Below are 21,737 nucleotides of genomic sequence, written 5' to 3'. Positions count from 1 at the left end.
CACACGAGTTCCTAAAGAGGAAGTGTAAACACAAAGGGCAAACATTGTTATTTTCTTTATATGTTGAGGGTATAAACGTCATTCCATTGACCAAGTTAAGTGGGTAAGGGTTACATCGAAGCGCAGATAAACCGGGAACTCGTTTTAAACCGTGAAAGAGACACCGTGCGGCGGTCTGTTAACTCTCCTCCACGATTCAAAGTTCTTTACTTTACTCGAATCCTCTCTCTCGCTTCACAGGTTCGTAACTATGTCCTCTGTTTTCATCTTGAGCTAATGTGTTACATAACCGAACGATTCATTAGATAAGAAGGTGTTTTCTGAATTGTTTAAAGTTGATAGCTTTTTTGAATTTATGTTAGTTTTGTAGTGATGGGTAGGAGAAAGCAACCCAAGCCGCAGTGTTCGTTGGGATTGAATTGTAGAAAGTTGATATCTTTTTGAATTATAGAAAGTTGATAGCTTTTTGAATTGTATAAAGTTGATACCTTTTTGGATTCTATGTTAGTTTTGTAGTGATGGGTAGGAGAAAGCAACCCAAGCCGCAGCGTTCGTTGGGATTGATCACCGATCAAAAGCAAGTCTCCGGCGATGAGGCAGAGGGTTCTCGCCCGAGGACGAAGAAGAAGAAGAGTGTTGAAGATATCGATAAGCCATATTATGTGAACATATGTTCTTCAAGTGAGAAGCAGGAGAGACAACACTTTGACATAGCTGAAGTTGTTCTCACTAATTTAACTTTAAGAGAAGGTGGTTCTGGTCTGGATTGTTCGTCACGGTTTCGTCTGTGCAATGTGACTAACTTTATTGATCTGATGAAGCTCGGTCACTGGCCCGTGTTGTCTTCCAGTGATGTAACCTTGGAGCTGGTTGATGGGTCAGTGGTTTGGTCTGGGGGTTTTGATGGTCCAGGTGAAGGCGTTTGGGGTCTTGCTCATCTGGCGAGTATAAAGTTTCTGACTTTGAGGGTTGTGCCAGGTGGTAACGAGGGGTTGTTGTCTCCTAGAGTTAGAGTTGAGTTGCTTCAGGAGGCTTTTGATGCGTGTGAGTCTCTTCTTGAGAACACAAGGCAGAGGTGGAAAAGTAGTATGATTCATGTCATGTCTTGGTTGAGGCCGGAGGTAATGACATCAGAAGCTAGGTATGGGACGGAACTAAACGTGCAGGAGGATGAGAGATCGATAACTCAGGAGGACTCTAGTGAACAGTCTAGGTTTGATGCTTCTGCTTTTTATGAAGCCATAAAGCCATCTAAGTGAGTAGAGCATACTTTTTTTGGAATGTGTGTGCTTAATGTTTGAAGTTAGTTTTTTCCAACTTATTATAATGTTGTTGGTTCAGGACGGATGCGATGCTTGAAGATGATATAACTGATCTGCTCCCAGAACTTAGGCCGTACCAACGACGTGCAGCTTACTGGATGGTGCAGCGAGAGAGAGGAGATCCAATAACTTTGGGAGGCGAAGAAGAATTCATCTCACCTTTGTCAATCTCCATTGGGTTTCTTGACTCTGCTGCAAAAATGTTCTTTAACCCATTCAGGTTTGTTCCTTCTTTTGTTTTATCATTATGAACTTTTTAGCTCCTCTTAATGTTCAACAAACAGTATAAGTCTCTCTCAGTAAATTTCCAACTGTTAACAGAAGAACTTGTTTTGATTTGGTCCATTTGTCATATGCTTTGGTTGTTTTTAGTGGGAATATCTCATTAGCACCAGAGTATTGTTCACCTCGAATTCCGGGCGGTATCCTTGCTGGTAAGAACAACTTGCAGTTTCTTCTTGTCTCCTTGTATTAGCCTTTGTTAAGTTCTGTGGTGGTTCATTCTCAATGTGTGAATGCTGCAGATGAGATGGGATTGGGGAAAACAGTTGAACTACTTGCATGCATCTTTTCTAATAGAAAACCAAACGAGGAAGAAACATCTGTTGTGACTAATGGGTCACCAGTAACTGATGATTTGAAAACTGGCTTGAAGAGAGTGAAAAGGGAGCGTGTTGAGTGCACGTGGAGCTGTCAGTAAAAGCCGCATATACAAAGGTGTTTGGGTACAGTGTGACATGTGTGATGCTTGGCAGCATGCAGACTGTGTACGTTATTCACCTAAATGGACAAGAAAGCAGGCTATTTGTCAAGATGCTGATGAAAAGGCATCTCAAAAGAAGAGCAAAAAAGACGCTGTTGAAGTTGTTGTCAAACAAGGTGAATATAATTGCCAGATGTGCTGTGAGCTTCTACAAGTCACTGCCTCTCCCATCTCCACAGGTGCCACTCTTATTGTCTGTCCATCTCCTATATTACAGCAATGGCATTCCGAGATTACACGGTATCAGGATTCTTCCCTACACTTAACAAAGATTACTTTCAGAAATGGTGTTTTGTTTTTAATCTCTTTGCCTTGTTTCATCTCCCCATGTTGTAGCCATACACGCTTGGGTTCTCTTGTGACATGTATCTATGAAGGTGTGAGGAATGCCTCACACTCCAAAGAACCTACGGTGGACATCACTGATCTCCTCAATGCTGACATTGTTTTAACAACCTATGATGTCCTCAGAGATGACTTGACTCATGATGGAGACAGGCATGATGGTGACCGGCATTGTCTTAGATTCCAGAAAAAGTATCCTGTGATTCCTACTCCACTCACAAGAATATTCTGGTGGAGGATTTGCTTGGATGAGGCCCAGATGGTGGAGAGGAATACAGCTGCTGCAACAGAGATGGCTTTGAGATTATACACTAAACACCGTTGGTGTATCACCGGAACTCCTATACAAAGCAAACTTGATGACTTGTATGGACTGTTAAGGTTCCTTAAAGCTAATCCTTTCGATGTTTCAAGATGGTGGACTGAAGTCATAAGAGAACCATATGAGGTCTGAGCAGAACAAATAGTTTATTCTCTTATCTTTTAAATGGTATTTCATGTCTAAGTCTAACAACCTTCTTGCTTTTGTTCAGAGGCGAGACGCAAAGGCAATGGAGTTTACACATAAACTTTTCAAACAACTCATGTGGCGTTCTTCAAAAATCCACGTGGCTGATGAGCTGCAGCTCCCACCTCAAGAGGAATGCGTTTCATGGCTCAAATTCTCCGCGATTGAAGAGCACTTTTATAGCAGGCAGCATGAGACTTGTGGGAATTACGCCCGTGAAGTCATACAAACTCTGAAACGTGATATTCTCAAAAGAGGTCATAGTTCTTCTGATAATCCTTTAATCACTCACGCCGAAACTGCAAAGCTCTTGAACTCGCTCTTGAAACTGCGCCAGGCTTGCTGCCACCCTCAAGTAGGGAACTCTGGTTTACGTTCGTTGCAACAAACGCCAATGACCATGGAAGAGATTCTTATGGTGGGGGTTTAGCTTTTTTTCAATCTTTGGTTTGCTACTTTTTTTTTTGCTGATTGTAAGTTTTTTTTCTTTAGGTCCTTGTGAAAAAGACTCAGAGCGAAGGAGAAGAAGCTCTTAGAGTGTTGATCGTTGCTTTAAACGGGATTGCTGCTATTTCCATGCTTAAGCAAGAGTTTTCCGAAGCGGTATCGTTATACAAGGAAGCATTGAATATAACTGAAGAGAACGCTGAAGATTTTCGTCTTGATCCATTGTTGAATATTCATATTCTCCACAATCTAGCTGAGATACTACCACTGGTTCAAAGCCACAAAAGAGATGTGAGAGATGAGGATCATCATCGTGCAGCGAAAAGGCAAAGGATCAATGAGCGTGATAGTTCAACTCATGCTTCTTCAGAAAGTGGTTTAAAGAAAGATGGAGAGTATCATGAAGAGTGCAAAACTCTGGATACAGTTTGTGAGACATTGAAAGTTAAGTATTTATCCTCATTCAACTCGAATCTCTCCAAAGCACAGCAGGAGTTCACAAAATCATACGATCAGGTTACTTGCACAAAATGCTTTTCCAAAGAGTTCCTTAAGCTCGCAGTCTGTGTTTCAATGCTACATTGCTAATAATTGAAAAACTTTCCAAGGCTTCCGAGTCTTTGAGAAACATAGGGAAACAACGTTCGGTTTGGTGGTTAGATGCCCTCCAACTTGCTGAAGAGGATAAAGATTTCACCAGCGAGTTGACTAGGAAGATTGAAGAGGCCATCCATGTCTCCTCCAGAGAATCTTCTCGGTTAGTACATTAATATTTGAAGTTTCATGACTTCTTGTTGCTGCATAGTTTCTGCAAGTGCAACAAATGACCTGTTAAAAGAGTAGATTGATTTATCATATAACAAGTGATCGTTATATATTTGTTTCAGCTTTAGAACCATACATGGGATGAAACTTCATCTGCAGACATGTATGGATACGCTAGAAAGCTCTAGAAAAACAGTGATGGATAAGCTTTTAGAGATCAACAAGACTATGAAGAAACCAAGAGTGGAGGATATTGAGTGTATTGGTAATTGCAAGTATTGTAATAAGAAAGATGATGGCCCTACTTGTATTCATTGCGAGCTAGATGAACGATTCCAGGTTTGCTTCTTTTGCTTGTGTGTGTGCGCTTGCTTTTATATGAAGTTTTTATTGATGTTAGTTAATGTATTGAAAAAATCTTCCCAGGAATATGAGGCTAGGCTGTTCCGTCTTAACAAATCTCGTGGAGGAGTAATGGAACATGCATCTGCTGAAGAGATGGTAGATCTACAGAAGAAGAAGTCTGCTCGTAATCATTTCTTTTTCGGTTTGTCATCGAGAAACAATCCGTCATCTGTTGACAACGAAGAACCCACCAAAAGAAATGGTGGTGACGCCGTTATTGTAAGTCACTTGATCTATCTTCAGTTTGGTCCTATCCCACATTTAATGCTCTCTCTGTTGTGATAATAGGTTTCAAAATCTGCATCTGAGACGGAAGTGGTTCTTGGTGTGATAAGAAACCATTGCAAGTCTTATTTAGACAGTGAAAGCAAATTGGCAGCTAAAAACCATTTAAAAACTCTTGAGGTAAGATGGAGAAAGGGGTGAAGTAATAATATCTTTCATTTTCAAGTTCTGACATTTGTAGTTTTTGATTTATCTGATGAAGGTGATGAGGAAGGAATATGCACATGCAAGGGACTTGGCTAGGGCTCAAGCTAACCTTCTACGTGCCTATGATGAGATTAAGATGGCGACGATGAGACTACAGCTTAGAGAATCTGAAGATGACACGGCCATTTATGCTTTGAGTCTTGATGAGTTAGACGCTGCTAGTGTCCAGAACACTAATGATAAATTTTTGGCTCAGTCCTCATTACTTAGTATAAAAGGGAAGCTTCGTTATCTGAAGGTAAACCCCTTACCTTGCTGTTGTTATTGGCCAAGAGAAGTCATTAAGTGTACGTATAAACAAATTTTTTATCCTTTTTCAGGGGTTGATAGAAACCAAACAGAAACAAGAAGAGAGTCAAGATCACTCCTCACCAGTAGAGGAAACAGCTAAGGCTTCAGATCCTGTTGAACAGGAGAGAGAAAACGTTCTAAAGCGAGAGGAAGCATGTCCTATTTGTCATGAAACCCTACGGAATCAGAAGATGGTTTTCCAGTGTGGGCACAGCACTTGCTGTAAATGTAAACACCTTACTTGATCATAAGGAGCTGGACTTGCATGCACTGTTATCTCATGCATCTTTGTGTCTCTCCACAGGCTTTTTCTCCATGACTGAGCGTGGTTCGGTTCATGAAACTATGCGAAAGTGGGTGATGTGTCCAATATGCAGGCAACATACAGATGTTGGAAACATTGCGTATGCTGATGACAGACAAAACGGTTACTCGTCAGGTCAAGATCACAGAGAAAACGAAGCATCATTATCTGTTCAAGGTTCATATGGAACAAAGGTTAGCCCCTCCATGCTTTTTAAAGATTCTTCCAACAAGTAGTATACTTCGTTTTCTCATATATTGTGTTTGGGTAGATTGAAGCTGTTACTAGAAGAATCTTATGGATCAAGTCAAGTGACCGGGAAGCTAAGGTTCTTGTTTTCTCCAGCTGGAACGATGTTCTTGATGTGTTGGAACATGCCTTCTCTGCAAACGGCATCACTTTCATTCGGATGAAAGGAGGAAGGTAAAATTATTGTTGTTGCATAGGTTACTTAAGACTTCAGAGACATATATAACGTTGATTCCATGGGAATGCAGAAAATCACAGACGGCAATTAGCAAATTCAAGGGGACAGAGAAAGAATCGATCCAAGTCCTGCTGCTTCTGGTGCAGCATGGTGCCAATGGTCTTAATCTTCTGGAAGCACAGCATGTTGTTCTAGTGGAGCCGCTTCTAAATCCAGCTACAGAAGCGCAAGCTGTTGGGCGTGTTCACCGGATAGGACAAGATAAGCCTACTCTAGTTCATCGCTTCCTGGTTCGTGCGTCTGCTTTGTTTCTTGTGCAGCTTCACTTTGATCTTGACATCTCTCTTTTTTTTTGGTGGGGACTAGGTAACGGGTACAGTGGAAGACAGCATCTACAAGCTGAACAGGAGCAAGAACGTAAACGTAAGCTCATTTAGCAGCAGCAGGAATACAAAGAATCAAGATCAACAGAATCTGACACTAAGAGACCTAGAGTGTCTATTTGCTTCACCACCAGCAGAAGAGACAGAAGAAAACGAGGGAGATGGAGAGAGGAATCTGAGAGATCTACCGCCCTCAGTGGCTGCAGCTATGGCAGCCGAGAGGAGAATGAAAGAAAGCAATGATGCATCAACATCAACAACAAACACATCATGATTGCAGAGAAGATTTGGTGGTTGTTGGAGCATCTTGTTGTCTGTATAGAGAAGTAGTCCAAAGATACACTGCTTCTCGTTAGTGTTGTCTGCATTCATTATGGATTACTTTTAACCTCAAACTTTTAGATTAAGGCTTAGGCAAGGTGATGGGATGGGAGTTTTTTTCAAGATTTTTTGTATTGCAACAAACATTTGCTGCATTAGGAAAGCTTCATCTATGTATATATATGAATTAGAGTAACATGAGGTTGAAATTTGGAAAGGGTCTTCTTGATCTGTATATACACTTTCATATGAAAATAACAACATATGATAAAAAAGCCAAATGTGTACTCTTTGCTGAGAATTTGGAATGTGCTTCTTTGTGTTATAACATTCGAGAAAACAGAATGTCTACAATGAAGTCATGAAACAAGAAGTCCCCAGAACAGAACCAAAAATTTATTCAGCTACATCGCAAAGATGCAATAACAAACTTGAAAACTGGAAGAAAAAAAAAAATCTCTCACTTTGTCTTGGATCTTGATCACTCACTTGTCTTCAGCTGCTGGTTTATCAATGAATGTCTTCTTAATCCAATCAAATGGCTGTGTATGATAAAGATTCATGTCAGAGATGCAAAACAAAACGAAGGGAAACATTAGAGAAAAAGGTCAATTAATCTCAAGGCACTAATCTCTTCATAACACCAATCACAGATCCTAAATCACTAATGATGTAACCAATTGAATCAAATAACAAGAGAAGCTAAAAAGACCCTAGAAATGAAGAAGCTTGATCATCAATTCGAGTATACTAACACAAAACTGAATCAAACCCTTAATGAAATTGAGATTATATGTAAATGCAACGACGCAGCTTATATTGGCGCCGATAAAGTTTCAGCCTTTAAGGTCTAACGAGATTGATGAAAGTGCAAAACTTTGAAAATATTCATCAATCATCATCAATCAATCATCTTTCTTCCATTTCATAAGCTAATTCGTGAAACCCAATTCGAAAAATCTACCGCCGGAGATCGAAATTGACTTACTTGGACGACCCAGATGGCGCCGGCTGCGGCGGCGATACCCCATCCTGCGGCGGCTTGGATATCCGCAGATTGGATCTTTGGCTTCACGAGCTTGAGCACTCCTCCTGTCATCACCGCTTCGATCTCTCTCTCTCTCTCTCTCTCTCTCTCTCCTTAGCTATCAATCAAATCCCCAGAAACGATCCTTCAACGAGGACGCGACGCCATCTTAGTCGTCGACATTAAAAGAGATTCTCACACTTCATGCCGTTCCACGTGTGAAAACATGCACAGCGTGCCGTTTTACTGTTTTTACACTTGCTGCCGGATTACAAGAAACAACTTGAACAACTTGCCGTTGTACTGTTATGTCGTTCTTCTTCAAATTGACTCCAAAAGAAATGAATATCATCAGAAAACTTAAAACACAATTCCATTTCCTTGATGATTAGCGTTTAAGCCACTCAAATATAACAATGGTTTTATAAATTATGGAGGAGACCACAAAATCTTTCAGATAGTCTTTCTTAACATCAAAATCTATATTGAAGAACCAAACTTGGCACTGCTCTTTCTTGGACTATCCGGTTTAGTAGCAGGCCTACGACCTTTATCCGGACCACCAATTACACCCCATTCCTCAAACTGAATCTGCCTTGCTCTTGCTCTTTCTTTCTCCTCTTCGGACTTCTCAGAGTAACAGTAAGGACAAGAGACTCCAGACTCATACTCTGGAGCTTCCATGTCTTCATCACTTATAGGCTGCTTGCATCCATAGCAGAGTTTATGTGTTCCTTGTGCTAAACCATGTTCCACTGACACACGTTTGTCAAACACAAAGCATTCTCCTTCCCACAAGCTCTCTGTTTTGGGGACTTGCTCTAGGTACTTCAGTATCCCACCTTTCAGATGATACACCTGATCACAAAAATGTTCAAGCTCTAAATCTCAAAAAGTCAATGAATATTCTAAAAATCGGTCTAGTCAGCAAATCGGACCTAATGAAACAATTTAAAAAAAAAAAAATCGGTTGAAACGCTCAATAATTTTAAAGCATTCCTAGCGATTTTTTGACATTGCATTTGTGTATAGTTTACCTCTTCGAAGCCTTGGCTAAGAAGAAAGCTTGAAGCTTTCTCACATCTGATTCCTCCAGTGCAGTACATAGCAATCCGTGGCAGCCCCTTCGGTTTCTCAGCTTTCTCTTCTTCATTTTTCTCCACCTTTGCTTGCGTTTCATTGCCTTCTTGCTTCAATGCAAACTGATCCTCAACCCAAGATGGGAAATGCCTGAAAGCTGTGGTGCATGGATCCACAGCTCCTTTGAACTTCCCAATCCTAGTCTCATAGGTGTTCCTCACATCAATCACTACCTGAAACACATCTTCTAACATATGCATAAACACTCTTTCTTCTCTATGCATAAAATGAATCTTGCATTCAAAAAGAGTTCTCACAGTTTCCGGATCACTGATCAGTTCATTCCATTCCTCAGGGCTCACATATGTTCCAACTCTTTCAATAGGCGAGACACTCGGCATTCCAAGCGTGACAATCTACATAAAAACATTACAAAAGAAAACACAACTCTTGAAACCGGAACCGAACAGGAACCAGAACAACACTTGTCAATATCCGAAATATTTAAAAATATCCAATTTTTTTTTATCTAAAACCCCAAAAAAAATGATATTTAATCTGAAAAAGGCAACTTTCTGATTTTTAACCCAAATTAACCAAAAAACCGGGACATGGGATCTGAAATTACCGCAGATATTAGAGGTTCCCAACTTTGTTACCCGAACTGAAAACTAAAATAGTCGAACTGAAATTGAACCAAATTTTCTAAATATTCAAACGGATCATAAACTTCTAAAACCGAACCGGAACCGAAACAATAACTGAATGCCCAGAGCTATCTTCAACAATCAACAAACCCTACACTCTACACTCTACAAACTTTCAAAAACACGAAAGTGTACCTCTTTCTTGAGTTTGACCCTAACGTGATCCCATCTAAACGGAGCATCCTCACCAGCCGCAAGTGGAGAGCCACTGCTATGTCCATGGTGTATTGCTTCTTGTTCAGGACTCACTGGCGTCTCCACTTGCCTCAGACCACTCAAACGGACATCACTCTGTATAAACGCCAACACTCTCTCCACTGATTCACGGCTCCCACAGATACTTCCGTTGATTCCTTCTGGTGCTAGTATGATTCCACCTGAAACACACTGAACATCCATATTCTATATTACTACCTCATATAAAACCAAAATTTCGATTTTTAAATCAAATATAAACCAAAGTTTCGACTTTTAAATCAAATATCAGCCAAAGTCTCGATTTTTAAATCAAATATAAGCTAAAGTTTCGCTTTTAATATCAAATATAAGCCAAAGTTTCGTTTTTTAAATCAAATATAAGCTAAAGTTTCGATTTTTTGATCAAATTTAAGCCAAAGTTTTGATTTTTGAATCAAATATAAGCCAAAGTTTCGATTTTTTAAAAATCAAATGTAAAACAAAGTTTCTATTTTTTAAAGTTTATACCAATTCTTCGCAGAGATCCTTGAGGGGCTTTCTTAGATCAGCATGGTCTGGAAAATCAGCGAACTTGTAGAATGAAACCACAAGGAGTGAGCTTTTATCTGACTCGACAGGTTCTTGTTTGGTTGAGAAGCATTGAGAGACAGTAGTCATGTTTTGTCGGATAGGTCCAGAGCTAGAACAAGCCACCGTGGATTTTAGAGGAGAGGAAGAGAGGTTCTGGAGTTGGGATTGAGTGGATAGTAACTTGGGTTTGAAGTTTTTAGTGGTTGAGATCGAATTTGAGACGCCGCTGGAGATGGAAGGTTGAGAGTGAGGTGTTGGTGGTGGTGGTGGTGGTGATGAGAGCATTCTCGCGGCGGCGAGGGACGGCGGAAATCTCCAGTGGTAGAAACGTAGCATTGAGGTTTATTCTGTGGGCTTAAAAACCAAACCGGACTTAACCAATACTGTGGACTGATTCACGTGGGCTATATAAAACATTTGGCCTTTATGAATTTAGTTTTTGCGCCATATATATTCATGTAGTTATAAATGGGTAAATACAACAAAAATTGGAAGTAACATAAAATTACATAATTTTAAAAAAAAATTAGTACAGCAAAACTAAAATTTTAAAAAATTTAAAAAATATTAAAATTTCAGCATTTTCATTCCGTGTTATATAGACTTTGTGAAAAATGATTTAATCAATTTTAAGACGGGTATTAAATTTTTTTTTATATAATTAGAGGTGTCCGAACCAAGATCCAAATAACTCTCTAGAGATTTGATACCGAAAAAATAATTCAATCATGCTTTCTAACTAAAGACTAAAACATGATTTCATGTACTGGCCAAACAAATTTCATAACAAGATTTGAATTCGACAGATTAACATCTTGACCCAAGTGTTTTTTATCAATAGTTTACCGCCTCGTGGTGACATTCAATATTATGTAACATCAATTTACGAAATATACTAATTGATGGGTGGTGTTAGAGCACCATAACTCAAATACTCAATTAGGGGTGCTTATTCTTCTTTTAATAATTTTAAGTTCTAAAAGTGATCAAGCACCGACGCTTGGACAGCACCGACGCTTCCATCTTTTGTCTATTTTCTTTTTTTTAATCCCAAAATCACTAAGCACCCCTCCTAAGCTACTGCGTCAATGGTGCTCTTAAGTGTTAACCATGTAATATGTTCTTGTTAATTGCTTACAATATGGATTAGTGATATCCGTTTAATGTAGACATTTGACAAACTGTTACCATTGATTAATTTATCTGAAAAATCTTATCCATCAGCGACATGCAAAATAGATATTACGATTTGTTATATGGAATTTGACTCTGTGAATGTCTTTTGTCTGAGTGTGAGGGAAAAGAAGCTTCCTGTCCCCTGCCGTGATCTCTGACCTTTTTGGTAAGAACCTTGTCTACCTTCTCGAAACTCATCTTTTCTAATTCCCCTAATTATTTTCTTAGAGACTTCCACCATAATTGATGTCTTCATCAGCTCTAAGAAGCTTCCTGCTTCTTTTTTATTTTCCAGACGATTTGTCTTCAATGCAGACACTAAAAAGTTCCTTGAACTTTCATGAGAATAGTACATATCTAAAGTTTTACAAAACATGTTTTACAATAATAAGTTTTAAGTTTTCTAAGGAAACGTATGGGGACACGGCATACATAGTTGTAAGTTTTTCGTACGTCCGATAATGTGATAGTAGGTTAGTTTATACTGCCTTTTTCAAAAAGAATTAGATAGAATGATATATAATGGTTAGTGAAAGATAAAGAATAATAACTAGATAGATATAATGATCAGTATGAGACTTGTAGTTATGTTATTCAACTATAGGGGGCACGGCCGCACGGCATGCATAGTTGTAATGTTTGGCCACTTTTGACGATTTGACGAAATGTTTGGCCATAAATTATCTTTCTTTTTTTTCCAAGACTTCGTTGATTTTTAGTAATTTTCAATCAAAGAGTATATACGTGTATTTTAAATTACAATAAAATTATAATCTAAACACATGAAACCCAAAGACAACTTAAATTTCTTATAGTCGGCACAATTAGAGTATACATGCATAAACGACCACATGCTTTTGTATATGTTTTGGGAGTCATGTCTTGCATTTTTTTTCTGAGAAAGAGTCATGTCTTGCAATTTGGAAGTCGAGTCCCTTTTTCCATTTAATAACCTTTGGATCCATATGTAGACACAATAGTTGAACATGTATGCACGTGTATGTGACTGCATGTGTGCGAATTTTCATATTCTTTGCAACGATGAAAATCTAAGTTCAGATCTGGTACTGCCAAAGCAGCATGTATATTCAAGTGTTGTTTTCAAAGAAAGTTCAAATTGGTTAGTTACAAACTAAAACTTATATTGACCTCAAACCAAAATATACTAATAACTAAACCTAGCTAAAATGAAATGCACCTCTACGTACCAATAAGGCACATTCGCTAGGTTACAAACAATTTGGTTAATGCTAAAAGATTTGAGTAGTGTTAAATGGGATTTGGTTCAAAACAATACTGTTGTACAATAAAATTCAAACTCGAGAGGCTGCCGCAAGATTAGTGCGTTGAATAAAACAAAAAAAAATATTAGTAATAATGATAATATCTACATAACTATGAGTCTATGAGTTGGGTCTAGTTGAATTATTGATGGGTTTATTTTATACCTTTTATAACTTTTAATACTGTTCTATTATAATATACTAAGAAATAATGTTGTTTTGTCCAAAGCCAGAACTGGCTCTTTCAATCGATTTTTTCCTCCTTTGACTTGATGCTTAATCTTTTCTTCTTTTTTTTAAACACTTGATGCTTAATTAATCTTTATTTGAAACACTTTTTTTTTTTGAAACACAAATGCTTAATTAATCATTCTTAAAAATATCTTGGTTATCAACTTATCAGCACGAAATAAGACTCAACTTACACATTAAAAACTATATGTTTCATACTAATTACATTAAAACATAGTATTTATCTTCGTGACAGATCCAGATTTCAGAGTAGCTAGTCTTTAATGACAAGTAACAGTCCTTTAATCGAAGCCTCTTGATTAATCATTTTCTTGCATAACACAACTCAGCGTAAGGTCAGAATAAAAACAATGCTATATGTTATAAATAAACTAATATTCTTTTTTTTTGAGCAACCATAAACTAATATTCTTCTAACTATTTCTAATTTGTAAAGATCACTTGCCCAATCACCGTTGACTATTCTCACTTCATCCTAGAAAAAAAAACAATATTTTAGCTATTTGTATTGATATTGAACGTTTAAACATTTTAATATAACTAGTGTCTAGATATGACCATCTCTCTACATGATTAATCAGTTGAGATGTAAAGAGGCGGATTTGGATGAGCTTGCAACGAAGAAGTAAACTGAAGTTGATGTGACATATAACATTATTTATTGGCTCAAACAGAATAGTATATAGCCATTGGAATGCATACTCGAAGTTTTTGAGTTGCGGAGCGACATATAAGATTAAATGTGGCTTGATATTGTAAGGCCATTCAGTATGAAATGGAAAAGGTAAGTGTGTGTGTGTCAGTGTGTGTATGCTTTTTATTTATAGATAAAAAGGTAAGTGTGTGTGTGTGTATGTTAACTTTTGTAAACAAAGTGTCACCAATTTTTTGCCAAAAAATCCCAAAAACAAAACAAATTGTGTTAATGTGATAACTATAGGGAATGAATGTGCAACCAAATGGATTTGACTTATGGAGTTTGAATTGCGAGTAGATGCACGGATGTGTACTGAATTTATGGCGACACCGAGGAGCACTTATTGGCACCTGCCCACTCAGTGCCCTCCCCATATCTCAGTCCCTAATCATTTTTTTCAAACAAATGTTTTACCTTGAACTATTTGAATTTATTTTACACGTCAAGAAAATAAACTAATTCAACTACTCTAAAATAAAAACATTTTTATAACCGTTTAGAAATTACGTGAAAACGAACATACTTCCGGGTGAAACAAATCAGAAAGAATGATTTGTCATGGATCCTATTATTGGTTTTAATCTAGTAGAATGTTGCCTTTTGGTTTTAAAAGGGATGACTTCTGCAACTTTCAATATAGTTATATATTTTCTCTATTTCATAATAAATGTCATTTTAGCCTTTTTTTTACAAAAAATGTCACTTTACAATTTCAATGCAAATTATACTTATATTCAACTGAAATTTAATTAAAAATTGCATTGATTTTATAAATAATTTTATTTATCTCAAATACTATTGGTCAGAGATATATAATTAGTACTAACTTACATATATTTTTGCCATTTTTTAGTATGTGAAAAATGTCAAAGTGATACTTATTCAAAAACGGAAAGAATATAAAAAGCGACAATTTCATGATATTAATTCCCACATTTTCATTCAGTCTAAAATTCATAAGTATTGCCAAAATTATCAGGGCCAAGCAAGCGGTAGGCTGACATAACTAAGGTGTGACTTGTGATTGAAATCCCGTTAGAGATCTATTTTATCAAAATGATCCAAAAATATTTTTTATTCGTAGTCTACAAATTTTAAAAAGAAAACAAGATTGCTTTATTATTCTATAAGGTTAATCTCGATTACTACTTTAAGATCCGAACAACGCGGTCTCACCACAGCTGATACATTTGTTTTATAACATCTAGTTTTAGAATTTAATCTTATCCATTAAATAGTTCAAAGGTTCATTCTATGAGAATTTTCGATCGTGGGGTTCCTAATGAATCCTTCTACTTTTGTAGAAAAAAAACGTACAACAATACACATACACGACACATTGACACATCAATAATTGGTCTTATGGGAATGCTGAACATCAAAAGTTACTTGCTCAATAACTCTAAATAAAGATTTTTGCTTGTTGGTGTGAAATATCTTGTCAACATGTCTCTCCTTGAATGTGATCTCATGCCAATGAAAACAAATTGATTGTCAATTTATAAAAGTTTGAGCTTTATAATTTAACACAAAAAAAAAATAAAGAGAAAACCTAACCAAGTTGTTTGAGTTCGTTGTCATGGAATTAAATAAATAAATAAATAAATAAATAAATACAGGAAGAAAGGATAATTAAAAAACAAACACAACCACCAAACTCTCCAACGTGTTAAGGAGATCGGTGACGTCATTCCACCTCAACGCAGTGACATCAGCATAGCTCTGGTAAGCCAATAAGAGATTAAATAAACTACCACTTTCCCGTTATACCCTCGAGTTCATTATAATTCATAAGCAAGTTTTATCACGTTACCCATTATACCCTCAACACCAGTATAATTACGCTCTCTCTCGTACCTCTTTCTTAAGCATCTTCCTATGATCGATCCTTCTCTCTCTCGATCAAACCCAAACCCCCCAAAAAAGAATCTATCAACACTATATTACAACCATTTTCTCATCTTCATATCATCATACCAAAAAAAAACTAGAAGAGAAAGCTTGTTGTAACAAAAAAAAATGGATTCAAATAGTAACAACACAAAAGCTATAAAGAGAAAAGTTGTAGATGACCTCGTGGAAGGCTGCAAATTCACTACTCAGCTTCGGCTTCTTCTCTCTAATCACCACATCGAGACGGGTTTACTCTCCGGTGATTCAGATCTCGCTAATGAGCTCATCACTAAGATCTTGGGATCCTTCCATAAAACCATATCGGTTCTTGATTCTTTTGACCCCGTCCCCGACGTCTCTTTCCCTGTGGCCGTAGAGGGTTCACGAAATGCTTCATGTGGCGATGACTCGGCGGCTCCGGCGAGTTGCAACGGTGGAGATTCCGGAGATAGTAGAAAGAGACTTGGGGTTGGTAAGGGTAAAAGAGGATGCTACATAAGAAAGTAAGTAGAAATATTGTTTTATATTTTTCCATTCGTGTTAAATGGTTTAATCTACTTTTTATATGGATATTTTTCAAAAAAATATCATTTCAGTTTGTTATTTTTTTATGTGGATTCCATCTATATTCTGGTAGTGCCCCATATTGAAATGACTTATCGTAAAGGTTAATATATAAATTTGATTTCCTCATAATCTATAATAATAGTAAGATTACAACTAATGCTATTGATCATGGTAGTGATAGAGAATTGTATGAATATGATTGATTGGATTGGACTAATCAATGTTATGAACCGAATTTTATTTGTTTCATTTAGTGTTGTGGTTTATATACTGTTTACAGTTGATTAGTAATTGTATTTGCTAAACTGGATTAACTATTAATTAATAAATTTTTACTTATTATTTTCAGGAAGAGATCGCATACTTGGACCGTGCAAGCTAAAAGAATTGATGAAGATATATATGCTTGGAGGAAATATGGACAAAAGGAGATTCTTAATTCCAAGTTCCCAAGGTACTTAATCTTTACTCCATGTATATGTTTATATATAGGACACATTTACAAGATAAAATGGTCTAAATCAGTGTGTGTGTTTTTATGTTTACAGGAGTTACTTTAGATGCACACACAAACCAACACAAGGATGCAAAGCAACCAAGCAAGTTCAGAAACTTGAGCAAAACCCTGAGATGTTTCAAATCACATACATGGGCAACCACACATGTACTCTTGGTGACCAAACGCAAGTGAAGACCGAGATTACCATGGATTCGGACAACTCATTGGCTGCAGCCACTCCTCAACAGGACCATGTCAATGCAAATGTACAAGAGCAAGAGAACGATATCAGTAGTCTGATCGTAGGTATGGTGAAGCAGGAGGAGGATAATAACAATGGTGATCAGATTAAAGACTCTAGTGAGGGTTCTTCAACTGACGGCGACTTGTCATTGGTTTGGCAAGACGAGATGATATTTGATGATTATCAATATCATCAGGATCACTACTATTATGGTGAGACTAGTACTACTTCTCATCAATTCTCTTTCATTGACAACGATCAACTTTCCTCCTTATTCGACTCATATTGCCCTTACGAAGGAATGAATTCTAGGTGAACATCCAAATGCGGATTAAGGAATCATAATCAAGCTTGTAATAATATTTAGTATTTACTCATCCTCTCTTTGAGTATGCTTAGTGGAATGTAATATTGTTGTTGGATATTTGATAAAACACCATATAGCATATATAATTCTCTTCCAACGTTACTCGTGTCACATTTTTTTGAACTGGCACTAGATGTTTTGTATGTTGGCCACATTAAAGGTGCCAGTGCAACGACTTGGTTAATGGATTACCAATGAAACGATTAATTAGAATAAGCCAATCACCAACTGCGACAGTTCCACTAGATTATTGTTTTGCTTATTTGATTGTTACTGCATTTATTATTTTTAATCCATGTTTGTGATATATGATTGATTACCTAAAGAGTGTAAAGAGACTTATCCATTCAAATTGCGGCTATGCATGTTTGGTGCTAAAAAGGAAGAAACTGGGACAAATTCATCTCGCAATTGTCGTGCTTTGTCTTTTTGTTGTTGTCCTTACATAAGCATTGCCGTATACACTAGGGCATTAATTAATGCTTGCTGAAACAACAAAACAAAAATTAACTAACCGATAATAATGTATTCGGTTGTGACGCAAATTAAATAATTTATGTTCCGTACATGTACTCTTTTATACAAACAAAGTTCATTTCACTCGTCTGATGCACATATCTTTGAAAATATCCAAGAATTTGAGAACCCCAGCTGGAGTGCCCGCCCCTGGGTTCGAGCCTTGGCCACTGCGGAATTTACATGTGGGCTGTAGCACCCGAGACCGAAGACCGTTATACGGTGAGCGACATGGTGACGTCCTGACAGCGTCCATGCTCACTTCGGTCTCTAGTCTGGACCACCTCGGTGGAGCCAGGATACTCGGTTAGCAAAAAAAAAAAATTGAGAAATTTTAATATTACATTGATATAAATAAAATTTACTACATTTCAAAAAAAAAAAATTAACAAACTGGTTCAGACATTTTTGTTTACTTGTGATAGTTTAAAAAGATTCATTCTATGAATATCTATATATATATTTATTCAATAAATTATAAGATGTATGAATCCTTAGATACTTGGTCACGAGATATGATGAGTCTTATTGTGTGGTTTAAACCCCTGTAAGTAAACTAAAAGATATAATTCGTTTAACACCTTAAACATCTTTTACGTATTTCACAAATATCAGATAACCGAAGATAGAGTGTCTTCTCTGTCGATCGACATAACAAGTACAGATGATGAACAAAGGGCAAAACGAAGGCCGCATGCATGATGAATAGTAACGGTGAAGGGACCAAAGATTCCACTCAAATAGCTGATTTTGACACTGAAGACTCCTCTTTAACTATTTGTATTCTTTAGTATAAAAAAAAAAAGACATCAACAAAAAGGAAGAAACACCAACAAGTTCATGCCAATATGTGAGATGCTGACAAGATAACAATTTATCCCCTAGTTTTGATTTATTTTAAACGTATCGAAATTGCATATTTATTTATGTAAGAAAATGTACCTTGTACTGAAAAAGTGTAGACAATATATTATAGGATAATGATTATCTGATTACTTTGCGCTTTTCTCTTTGTTGTCAGAAATTCTGGTTACTTGATGTTCTATTTCAGAGCCAATTATATCTGTTTAAAGTTTAAACTAAACTCTGATTTTATTTTAAGAAGATATTTTGAGGAAATGAGCTCTTTCTAGAAATTTGTATTGAAATATGGATTTAAAAAAGGGATTGTGGAAACTAAGCTTTTACAATTTATTAGGTAAATAGATAGTTTATCATTATTCAAAAAATAATCAAAACCCTAACACAACTTTTATCAATTATTTCAAAAAAGTACTTGCATTCTCAAAAATGTTTTCACAATACCTTAAAAGCAATGAATTAAACAGATAATGAGAAGGAAACTATACAATAATTAAAATAAAACACTTTTCATTGTAAAAGCGAACTACTCAAAGAATTGATTCCCACTAGATACAAACTAGAATCACGTGTAATGATGCAGAACTTTTGATAGTAATAATAAATTAAATCAGACATGTCCTTTCTAGTTTCTATGTATAGATACATGAATCTTACTTGTCTCCGTCGTCGCCGTCTTCCGACCGCCGGTAACAGTGATCGTCATGATGACTTGGATCATTGAAAGGATATATGTCCATGTTGGCCCCAATCCCACTGCTACCAAACATCATAGCATCAGCCATGTCGAAGAAAGGGGGACCGTAGTCAAGGGAAAAGCTAGTTGTAACTGGAGTGGTGGGGGCAGCGGCGGAAGCGGTTGAGTAGGTGTGGCAAGTGTGTGAACCACGGTAAGTGACTCGGAAGGTGAAGGGATCGTCATTGAGGCGTTGTACTTGCTTCTTAGCTGGACAATTGTATAACTTTTGGTGGGTGCATCTATAGTACGCCCTGCAACATTATTTAAGTACATGGACATACATGATTAGGACATTTTCAAACTATTCCAGCGATATAATAAGCAAGTAGCCATTAATAACCATGAATTAAGAAAAAATAATTATATGCATCATTTGAACAAGAAATCAGAGAACGATACTTAATTATAACATCGAAGTTTCAACTTTCAACTTTTAATAATATGGTTATTTGGTCATTCTAATTAGAATCAGAAGAGACTGATTACAACTTCTTGATGTGATGTAAATGTGTATTTATTGGTTAGTTAACTAAACTAAAACTTGGTTATATAAACACTTGATAAAGTTTTGTTTTGTTAAACTATTCGTATAATAGTTTTACCTAGGAAACTTAGAACCGAGAATTTCCTTTTGACCGTATTTACGCCAAGTATGGTTATCGTCAGGTGGTAGATTTATGTTTCCTGTCCTTAACGCCGCCATCAACACCACGTGTTCTCCTCCTTCGTTTTTCCTAAATATGAACTCACTTAATCCACGTTAGTACATACGGTACGTACTGCATAGATTTTATTTTCTTTTAGTAGTTTGCAAATAAACATAAAATAATGTTGAAAGCGAGAAATTTGAAGTGGACTAATCAACCATCGAGTTCTTGAAAGATTTAGCTAGATATGTTCTTGCTTTAACTTCTTTATGAAAAAACAAAAGAAACTTGTTATACTTGTACTTGGACATAACTTCAACTTTCGAAAATACCGCAATGAATAATTTGAGTATGCTAAAATTTTAGTATTTTTGAAACAATTTTCAAAGTTGTGGTATTTTTAAACAATACTTTGTTGATTCAATAGTATTTTGCGGTATCATTCTCTGACTTTTAACCAAATAAAAAATTATACTATTCTACTTTTTAGGTTTTACCTTCTGCGTTGCCTTGGCGTGGAAGGATTGCTACTGGAGCCGCCTGATCTTTCTGCAGGCGTCAAGTTTCTTCTGCCATCTTCAACGGCCATGATCTGCCTTGGAGTCATGGCTTCGGTTCCCTGAGATGACGTGGACCCGCCACACCTTAACCAATACTCTTGCATCAGACCCGGTTCATTCTGCATTAGCAACTGGTCTGAACAAGACACAACCACCGAGTTTCTGAATTCAAGAACTATCTTCAGCCGCTCATTTGCATCACCAAATGTCCTCGTGATCTCGTCGAGAGAGGTCGATAGAGCTTCTAGTGACTTTTCCGGTAAGCTAGACTCAAGCTCCTTAACCAGTTTCAATCCTTGGAAGATCATTGACATTACCTCTTCCATTTTTAATTTAGTTTTCTAATTTGTACGAGTATACATAACTTAAATTTATTCATACGCATGTATATATATATAGACGAAGAGATACGTAAATGATGGTTAGTGCCAACAGTTAGCTTCGGTGTTGGTTCCAACTCTATCGAAACTTTGAATATGCAGAATATTCAAAGTTTGTGATTTTTTTTCTTATGTTAAAATATTCAAACGGAGGTTAAGTTAAAATGTTTTTTTTTCTTAAACGATAAGTAAAGTATGTCCAAGAATCAAGAACAAGCTTTTAGGCTATTTCACAATATTAAACAACAAATTTGTTCATTAACACTATAAAACAATTTTTTTAGTAAAGCCCTGCCCAAAGATCTAACTAGTGGTAACACATTGACCTGGTCGGATGATTCGATATAGCAAGGGGGGATCGTGTTTGGCTAAACACGGTAGACGAACTGGTAGTAATATGTTGACCAAGTCACGGTCTTCTTGTTGTCCAAAGGAAGAAAACAAAGTCATGGTCTTCTATATATGATTAACAAAATTAATTAATGTTTGTATTTTGTTTCAAGATTTTCCTAGAAGTCTAGGCGAAGACTTAAGATTTCAATGTGAAATTGTTAAACATTTATTTCTTAAAGTGGAGACACACACTACAAAGAAAACAGCGGTATTCTGACGGACATTCCGACGGAAAATGAAATCCTCGGAATATACCGAGGAATTTCGGAGGAAATTCCGAGGAAACACAAAATTGGGGTTCCTCGGAA

General features: G+C 36.8%; 4 protein-coding genes and 1 long non-coding RNA gene across 5 annotated transcripts; 2 read left to right on the top strand and 3 right to left on the bottom strand.

Moving 5' to 3' along the window:
- Positions 1–132: 132 nt before the first annotated feature.
- Positions 133–7,074, top strand: LOC106341874 (E3 ubiquitin-protein ligase SHPRH). Its single transcript, XM_013780611.1, is given in 19 exon segments — positions 133–240; positions 509–1,255; positions 1,342–1,542; positions 1,695–1,756; positions 1,847–2,006; positions 2,008–2,325; positions 2,422–2,878; positions 2,964–3,356; positions 3,431–3,901; positions 3,994–4,142; positions 4,273–4,489; positions 4,577–4,774; positions 4,844–4,960; positions 5,043–5,285; positions 5,368–5,566; positions 5,643–5,836; positions 5,914–6,065; positions 6,140–6,359; positions 6,436–7,074. Coding segments are annotated over 18 exon segments (4,779 nt in total). The 5' UTR covers positions 133–240; positions 509–518; the 3' UTR covers positions 6,727–7,074.
- On the bottom strand, positions 7,073–7,961 carry LOC106341876. Its single transcript, XR_001269779.1, has 2 exons — positions 7,762–7,961; positions 7,073–7,315 (listed from the first exon to the last, which is right to left on the bottom strand). It is a non-coding gene; the product is annotated as an uncharacterized LOC106341876 (long non-coding RNA).
- Positions 7,962–8,157: 196 nt separating this feature from the next.
- LOC106341875 (rhodanese-like domain-containing protein 7) lies at positions 8,158–10,753 on the bottom strand. Its single transcript, XM_013780612.1, has 5 exons — positions 10,293–10,753; positions 9,723–9,974; positions 9,198–9,296; positions 8,838–9,113; positions 8,158–8,658 (listed from the first exon to the last, which is right to left on the bottom strand). Exons 1-5 carry the CDS (start codon positions 10,689–10,691, stop codon positions 8,281–8,283), a joined length of 1,404 nt encoding a protein of 467 aa, XP_013636066.1. The 5' UTR covers positions 10,692–10,753; the 3' UTR covers positions 8,158–8,280.
- Positions 10,754–15,623: 4,870 nt separating this feature from the next.
- LOC106337473 (probable WRKY transcription factor 54) lies at positions 15,624–17,430 on the top strand. Its single transcript, XM_013776585.1, has 3 exons — positions 15,624–16,159; positions 16,573–16,677; positions 16,772–17,430. The coding sequence occupies exons 1-3, from the start codon at positions 15,783–15,785 to the stop codon at positions 17,280–17,282; spliced, it is 993 nt and encodes a 330-aa protein (XP_013632039.1). The 5' UTR covers positions 15,624–15,782; the 3' UTR covers positions 17,283–17,430.
- A 1,842-nt stretch (positions 17,431–19,272) lies between these two features.
- LOC106341223 (WRKY transcription factor 55-like) lies at positions 19,273–20,989 on the bottom strand. The gene is made up of 3 exons (XM_013780034.1): positions 20,594–20,989; positions 20,052–20,183; positions 19,273–19,700 (listed from the first exon to the last, which is right to left on the bottom strand). The coding sequence occupies exons 1-3, from the start codon at positions 20,980–20,982 to the stop codon at positions 19,364–19,366; spliced, it is 858 nt and encodes a 285-aa protein (XP_013635488.1). The 5' UTR covers positions 20,983–20,989; the 3' UTR covers positions 19,273–19,363.
- Between the last annotated feature and the right edge of the window lie 748 nt (positions 20,990–21,737).

The sequence above is a fragment of the Brassica oleracea genome, chromosome C4 (assembly GCF_000695525.1).
Source record: "Brassica oleracea var. oleracea cultivar TO1000 chromosome C4, BOL, whole genome shotgun sequence".
Lineage (NCBI taxonomy): Eukaryota > Viridiplantae > Streptophyta > Magnoliopsida > Brassicales > Brassicaceae > Brassica > Brassica oleracea.
Note: the sequence above shows the minus strand (reverse complement) of the source record. Positions and strands in the feature narration are given on the sequence as shown.